This window comes from Xiphophorus hellerii, chromosome 2 (assembly GCF_003331165.1).
Source record: "Xiphophorus hellerii strain 12219 chromosome 2, Xiphophorus_hellerii-4.1, whole genome shotgun sequence".
Classification (NCBI taxonomy): Eukaryota; Metazoa; Chordata; class Actinopteri; order Cyprinodontiformes; family Poeciliidae; genus Xiphophorus; species Xiphophorus hellerii.
In genome coordinates, this window is record NC_045673.1 from 24471709 (window position 1) to 24479773 (window position 8065).

General features: G+C 40.4%; 1 protein-coding gene across 2 annotated transcripts; it reads left to right on the forward strand.

The window, feature by feature from the left end:
• Positions 1-1415: 1415 nt before the first annotated feature.
• hapln3 (hyaluronan and proteoglycan link protein 3) lies at positions 1416-6634 on the forward strand. Of its 2 annotated transcripts, none has more exons than XM_032548601.1 (5): positions 1416-1523; positions 2281-2421; positions 4123-4512; positions 5143-5445; positions 5519-6634. In XM_032548601.1, the coding sequence occupies exons 2-5, from the start codon at positions 2289-2291 to the stop codon at positions 5824-5826; spliced, it is 1134 nt and encodes a 377-aa protein (XP_032404492.1). In that variant the 5' UTR covers positions 1416-1523; positions 2281-2288; the 3' UTR covers positions 5827-6634. The 2 variants fall into 2 exon arrangements, with proteins under 2 accessions (XP_032404492.1, XP_032404484.1); XM_032548593.1 differs by having other exon boundaries at positions 1417-1523; positions 2276-2421.
• The last annotated feature ends 1431 nt before the right edge of the window (positions 6635-8065 follow it).

Genomic DNA, 8065 nt, shown 5'->3' on the forward strand with positions numbered 1-8065 from the left:
GAGATGTTCAGCTGAAAATGTAGACACAACTCTTGCTTTGGTTACTCAAGGTGTGGAAAGCCCGTACTCATGTAGCAACCCCCACAAAATGCCTTAGGGGAGATGGTTGTAAGCCTACCAAATCCACAACAGACATTCAGGAGGATTAAGGAGGTCCTGAAAGTGCTTCTTTCATCTCTTGATAACATTGCCTGTCTTTGTCAGCAGACTAAACTGAACACACCCTTGAATGGTCTCGCTTCTCCTTTCCTGAGGTGTGGAATAGGTTTCTAGAATTCCCTTGCGTTCAACCCAAAAATCCACCTTACAAGTCACAAATTTTACTCTCACCCTTTGGATCAAACTGGTTTTGTGCCAATTACTAAAAACCTTATGCTCATATGGTTCGGACATGGTTTGTTTTTCTTTATGTTTTTTTTTTTTAATGAACAGTGCAGACCAAAATAAAACAGAAATGGCATTAATTCTTGTTATAGCAGCCCCAGACCATCACACTTCTGCCACCATGTTTGAGTTGTTGGTATGATATTGTTTTTCTAAGAATCTGTTAGTTTCAGGCCATATTTAACTTGGCACACACTTTTCAATATGCACAATTTTTGTCATAGAAACGGAGTAATTTTGGAAGCCTGGTCATTCTTAGGTCGGCCAATTGTATGTTTTTGGTACACTGCCATCCCTAAGCCATTAAAATTGATTTGTAACCCTTTCCAGGTAGAACGCAGCAACTTTTCTCATGAGGTCTTCAATTTCTGTAAGTAGAGGCGGGACATGCCCCTTTCTCATTTCTGCTAGCGTATTTCATGTTGTCAGACAGATTCGATGAGGGATTTCCCAGGCAGGTCAGGCAGTAATCTGTCCCACAGGTCTAGAGTTCTTGGAAACTGAACTGAACTTATGTCTAATCACAAATAATTGACGATTTAACATAAAGGGCATCTGTGTTTTTACAATAGGCTGGGTTGGTTCTAAAAATTTTCTTTACTCAGGTGTTCTTGGTAATAGAAGCTAATTGTTAATCTAAAAGATTTAAGTGAGACAAAAAAAAATCAAGAAATTTGTAAGGGAGCACATGAGTTTTCACTGGACTGTTAACATGTTCTTAGTAGGGGGGAAAAAAGTACCTTTACAAATACCAACCAATGAATTTTATCTTATCTGCGTGCACTTCTTGGACTTTGGGATATAAATAGCTGGAAATTAGACTTTTAGGGTTGTTCATTGATTTTACTAGTCTCTTTGTCAGAAGCCAGATTTATGCTGTAAAACGTTTTTTGAACAAGTCGCCCCGCGTCGTCGGTGCAGTTTGTGTTCAAAGGTATGAGTTGGTGAACGTGCACGGGCGCGTGAAAGGTAAGGTCACGCTTTAAACATCTCTCCCCACTTCAAAGGGGATGCCTGGGCTCGTGACGTCAGCGCGCGCTCGTGCGGATGGCAGGACAGTCCTGGCAGCGGAGACGCAGCAGAAGATGAAGAGGACATGAACTGAGCTGAAGTCGCTCGGGACGGACAGCTTCTTATCTGTGAGTGACATTTCCCCACCGACGGACTTAATTAATATTATATATTTTTTAATGTTCTTCACCTGATAGTTGGCACGTTTTGTACTTTAAACCAGTGTTTAATGTGGTTTACTGTTTGGGGGCTCAGGTAAAAGCCGTGGCTACTTTATAAAGCAACATAATTGCTTTAAAAAAAATAAAAATACATTTTGTGGGGGTAATGACATGTTTATAGCAGTTCTAGCTAGTACATTTGCGATGTATTTCTCGTCCAAGTAACCTGCGACAAGAAATGCGTCCACTTTAAAAACACCTAATCTACCTGCTGCGTCTTCAAAGCCTCGTGTATTGTCTAATTGAACTAGCTTGTATCCTTTTTATTTATATACTATTCCTTATTTTGTCATTTGTAAAACGATAAGAATCTCAAAAAATCTTTTAGGTTTTATTTGTCTTTATAAATACAAAATTTGTAATTTTATACACCAATAAGGTTATGTGATTTTTTTTTATTTTTTTTTATTATACTCACGTTACTCACTGCTGATAGAATGACAACCGGAGATAAATTACAAGCAACTTTATGTTGGTTCGTTGTTTTCAGTTTAACAAACAGAACCTGCCCCTTTAACCAAGCATTGATGCTAATTTTATTTTACTTCTCATATTTCTTTTATCCGTTTCCGTTGCATTAAATTAATGGGTATGCCATAAAATGATACAAAAATGAGTTGAGTAAAGAGGAGTGTTATTTTCGCCCATCCTCTCCTCAGTGTAGACGGTGTCATGCTGCATCTTTCGCGCCCCCTTCTGGCCGCCTGCCTGTACCTGCTGCTGCCCTGGGGCCAGGGCAGGACCTTCGGCTACAACAACGGGTTTCACTACCAGGACATCAGCAACGGGGATGGAAATGGAGAGAGTAGGTGCTTTTTGTAGGTCTTTGATTAAATGAAATGACAAGGCGTTGCATATTTTCGCCTGAGAGTCAGGTGAGCTACAGGCAACCTTTGATTAGATCATAAGACGGCAGGCTGGAGGTGAGAAGACAAAGTACTCTATAATTAATGGTGCTCAGGCAGTCATCCAGTGTTATCAAAACAATTTTCCAGTGAGTGATGTTGGTCTCCTGTATGTTAGTTATGTGTTTGGGATGTGGTTTTATCCTCCTTTCCCCTTAATTACCACCTGAGTCTGTGTTTCTGCAACTTTTCTAGAGACACAAGGCAATTATATCATGGATTTGTGAAGCACAAAAGCGTTGAGCACATCTTAAAAATATCAGACCATTCTACCAATTTCTAAATCACTGGAAATGTATTTCAACTCTCTGTCAATCTGTGTCGAAAGTATGTGCAGGAGATCTTCTGTCTGTCTGCACGGCAGGAAGTCAAAACCAAGAGAAACCTTATCGTCCTCAATTTGTTTCGCAGACAAATGCAAAGAAGAAAGATAATTCAGTTAACAGCTGCAAGTTAAGAATGAATCAACTTTTTGTTTACAAAATGAAAAAAGAAAACAAACACTATTGTTCAATACATATTAGTTCTGCTAGACGCAAGAATTATAACGGATTCAAATACACTACTGGATGGTAATTTACTCCTTTTTATAAGCTAACTAAACACCTCACCATTCTGTTCTTCTAACACGCTTATCAAAAGTAGTCAACCTTTGGATATTTTATTCCTTTTATTGCTTTTCCAAATTAAATTAAGTAAAATTCTACATAACTTTCCTTTTTTGACCAAACAAAGTGAAAACTGATTTCTACAAACAAACAAAAGAAAAGATTAAATAAAAATATTGTGATTGCATAATTTTTAATAGCCTCCATTAAACTCTCAAAATGAGTGTAATGGAGCCTGAAGGCCTCATGCCTTTACGCTTGAGAAATCCTTTAATCTCATGTGGCAACCATTCAGCTGTGTGAAATGCTTGGGTGGACCTAGCTCCGCCTTTGAGACAGAGTTTCAGAGAACTGCAGTTCTACAGCTTCTGCCTCATAGCAGACGTACCCCAGGACTCCCACCCACTCCACTCCTTCAGACTAGCCAGCACAAATTAGCAAACCCCTGGTGCAACTGCGCATCTGCTGAGCTCATTATAGGAGCTGCTCTCAATGACACGCTGGTAAAAATGTTGCTAACTGGTTAAGTGAGGAGCGATGATATGATGATTTCCTGAAGGCGGAGTTTCATGAAGAGCAGAAATTTTTTAAAGAGACAGAGGCCCAATTTCAAGGCTTTAAATTACAACATAAATTTTCTTTTAAGTCATGTTTGATATGATTAGCATTTTTTTAAACAACTTAAGTTAACTTAGTTATTTGATTATACTATAAAGTGGTACTATGTGCCTAGAAAATACTGTACATAATACTGCCTCTTTATTGCTAACTAATTAAAAAGCAGCCCATGTAGTTTAAAGTTACTGAATTTTGAAAACCATCCATGTACATAAAAACGCTTCATAAACAGCTCTGAACACACCCTGGTGTTCTGAAAAATTTTTTTTCTATCTTAAGCTGAATTTTGAAAACCGTCCATGTACATAAAAACGCTTCATAAACAGCTCTGAACACACCCTGGTGTTCTGAAAAATTTTTTTTCTATCTTAATAGTTTATTTCAGTGGGATTCGCCTCCATGTGGAATCGCCCCAGCATTTGGTGTCGGCCACCAGGGGGAGCAGCGTCACCCTTCCCTGTCACTACCGCTATGAACCCGAACTGACCGCGCCGCGCAGGACCCGGGTCAAATGGTCCTGGTTACCCGCCAGCTCCATCACCACGAACGAAGCCTTCGCCTTGGAAACTGAAGTTATGGTCGCCATGGGCAACCGCCATCGCAGCTACGGCAGCTTCAAAGGCCGAGTGCGCCTGCGTCGCTCGGCTCCAGGGGACATGTCTCTGGTGATAAACGAGCTGCAGCTGAACGACACCGGGCGGTACCGCTGCGAAGTGATCGATGGCCTAGAGGATGAAAGCGTGACGGTGGAGCTGGAGCTGAGGGGTGAGATACACTTGAGTTTAATGAACTTTATTGAGGTAAACACAAAGCAGAGATTAACAGTAAAGGAATGTCTGTCTGTAACAGGCCTATTAACAGACAGAACATCCATATGGCGCTCAATTGGGGCCGTAGTAATAATTGATACTGAAAAATAATTTTTGAAACTTAAAGAAAAAAATTTGTAACTGTAAAATATGTTCAAAGCTCCTTTATTAGATTTTTTTTTTTCTCCAATTTCAGTGTTTGTTTTCAGCTTCAATACAAAAATAAACTATACAAACACTGAATCAGAAGTAGCTTTGAATTTGTTTTTATTAAGAAAAATTTTTGTTAATTCTTTTGAGCAAACAGAATTATTGCTCCCAATTTGGCTCCATACATTCAAGATTACCATGGGCTAATTCTCTATAATTGTTTTCCTTCTTAGGTAACTGGAATGCAGCATAATCTTCTTTTAGGGGTTAAAATTTTATCACAATATTTTGTGGCACAATTGTGATAACGATAAAAGTGATAGTAAGAACAATTAACTTTTTTTTATAGTAAAACTGTGATTGAATGGCACAGCAATTTAGGACACAGTCACATAAAGAAGTGTGATTTGAGTTGTAAAGGGCTTTTCCTTCGTAGGTGTTGTGTTCCCCTATCACTCTCCGAAAGGACGCTACCATCTGAACTTCTTTGGTGCCCAACAAGCGTGCCAGGATCAAGATGCCACTCTGGCTACGTTTGAGCAGCTCCTCTCGGCCTGGGAGGACGGGCTGGACTGGTGCAACGCCGGCTGGCTGGCCGACGGCACCGTGCAGTACCCCATCACCGCCCCACGGCACGGCTGCGGAGGTGAAAGTTCGGCTCCCGGACTCCGCAGCTATGGACCAAAACACCGCCTCTTCCACCGATTTGACGCTTTCTGCTTCTCGGCCTCCATGAAGGGTCGGTATGAAAACCCGCCGGGTCTGCAACGAAAGATAACCGTCTTTGCTCATCACTCTTCTTTCTGCTCTAGGGATCGTTTACCACTTAAACTACCCGAGACGGCTGAATTTCACAGAAGCAGCCCGTGCATGTGCCAGAGACGGGGGCCGGGTCGCCAAAGTGGGCCAGCTGTACGTTGCCTGGAAGCTGAAGGGACTGGACCGCTGCGACGCAGGCTGGTTGGGCGATGGGAGCGTGCGTTATCCCATCACAAACGCCAGGGCTAACTGTGGCCCGTCACAGCCAGGGGTGCGTAGCTTTGGGTTCCCAGCTCCTCACATGAAATTTGGCGTGTACTGCTACCGACTTACGACTTACAACGAACCTGGATCCAAATAGGCAAGAAGACAGTTCCTGTATCTCTTTATTTTTTAAAACGGACAAGGCGACCTTTAAAAGATTTTTGTTTCAATGACTGGTGAAACATCTCTGGGACAATGCAGAAAATCATCCGACCCCCCGCCCACAAAAAACTAGAAATGCTTACATCTTCTATGTGGAAAATTTCCACCTCGGCTATTGGAGCAGCACTACAAATACTTGCTTTTATCATTCACATTAACACCAGTCAGTGGCAGCTGCTTGATAGGATTTTATTACAGTTTTACCTTTCGTCCACAGATTTCCACACTGTGTTTGTTTGGGACTATATGGGCGCTGTCTTTTAAAGAATTGCTTTAGCATATGTCTGTGGTAAAGCTACGGTGGTAAAACTACGAATGACAAAACCACTCTGTTGTAATATAGAAAATTACCTTGTAAAAGAAGAATCCGAATTCTTGTCAAACGCATGCCCTTTATTTGTATTGTCTATGCATTTGTCATATTTTCTATGAATAAAAACCCTTCTGTAAATATTTACTTGCAAATATATTTAAACAAGATTCTACAAAACTCATTTATCCCCTTTGTGTTAGCTCTATATGCTAATCACATAGACTGTTTTTGCTTGAAAAATGAAAACAAGACGACAAAATTGTGGCACATATTTAAATTGATTGATGCTCCTAATTTCCAGCGCCCTCTGAATTCCCCCCTCACAAAACCCACAAAACCCACAAAACCAGAAACCAGGAATAGAGCACAAAACAGGCCACAACTCACCGTCAAAGTACCAAAGAAGAATGGGGCCAATTAAAAAAAAACAGTTCTGACCTTTTTCTCAGGATTCTATGTAGGTGTATCAGGGCCATTGTAGGTGGAAAAGGAACACTAAATTTATACCTACAAACTCATAAATTTTTAGATTAATCTATTTTCTAGAAAAAAAACTTGAAAATTTCTGACTTTTGGAAATGCTGTATATTCAAAAGCTTTTGCTAGAAAACCTCTGAGATTCTCAAAATTAGATTTTTTTTTTTTCTAGCAATTTTTTAAGCTAAAATTTTCAAGTTTTTTTTCTACAAAATTTCCAGGACTAATCTCAGAATAATTTTTTTCTCTAGCAAATTTCAACTAGGAGCTTAGAAACGTCCTTGTTTTTCCTAGAAAACTTTCTCAATTTATTCCCTTCTTTCTGCAGTGGCCCTAATACACAGTATTCTGACTTTAATTTCAGAAGTAAACGTTACAATTGTGAGGATTAAAAAGTCATTTGTCTAATCCGGTGGCCCTAATCCTTGTCTGTATGAAAGAGACTAAAATACAAAGACAAAAAAGGAGCTCAGAGACGGGAGTGAGAGAAAACAGGAAGTAAAGAGGACACAGCGTTTCCAAAGTAAAACAGGACGAGGAACGTTACACCTACCTGTACAGAACACACCTTTACATTTCAATCTACAGCATTTTCCTCAGTGACTAGAACGATGAATAAACAACGTAAATCGGTGTAAACCTGCTGCCATGCATGACCTCATATCTCAGCACGCCTCTCCCCAAAGACGCAGCACCGCATCCGCACAGAGCCGCTCTGTTCACGGGCGCTGCCGCCATAAAGGTAGTCACTGTAGGAGCCGATAAAGGAGCCATTTATTACGTGTTTTTTTTTTTTTTTTTTCATGGTTAAGTCGCACCGGAAGGCAAAAGAAAACAAACAAATAAAAGTCCGGTTTGTGCTTCAGTCTACCTGAAATGTGGCAACTTCAAGGAAAACCGTTTCTAGGAAAAGACGAGGATTATATGAATCTGTGCGCGGGATCTAGTGGGGTTAAAACTTCCGCGTTGACAGATGAGAAATAAAACCACTGAGACGAATAAGGCCAATGTTTTATTTGGGTGATCTGGTCCAGGATTCAGAATCTGGACCAGATCCCAGCGGTAGTTACGCATGTTTAGTTAGTTTGTTAAGGTGTTTCTAAACCAGCACCAGGCAAAAACACTGACAGCACTTTAAAAAAAAAAAATATTTTATGACCTCTATTATCTTGAGGCACCCCGATAAAACTGCACCACACTCTGAACAGACTCTTGCCAACCCCGGTTACGTCCGAATAGACACGTCTCTTTTATTCGGTTCTCTCTGATGGCTGACGCAAACGTTGACCTTAAATGCCTCACACACAAAAAAAAAAAAGAAAAGAAAAAAGCATCCTTAAAAATGAAGATACGACGACAAAGTAAAATACAGCACCGCCCGCTC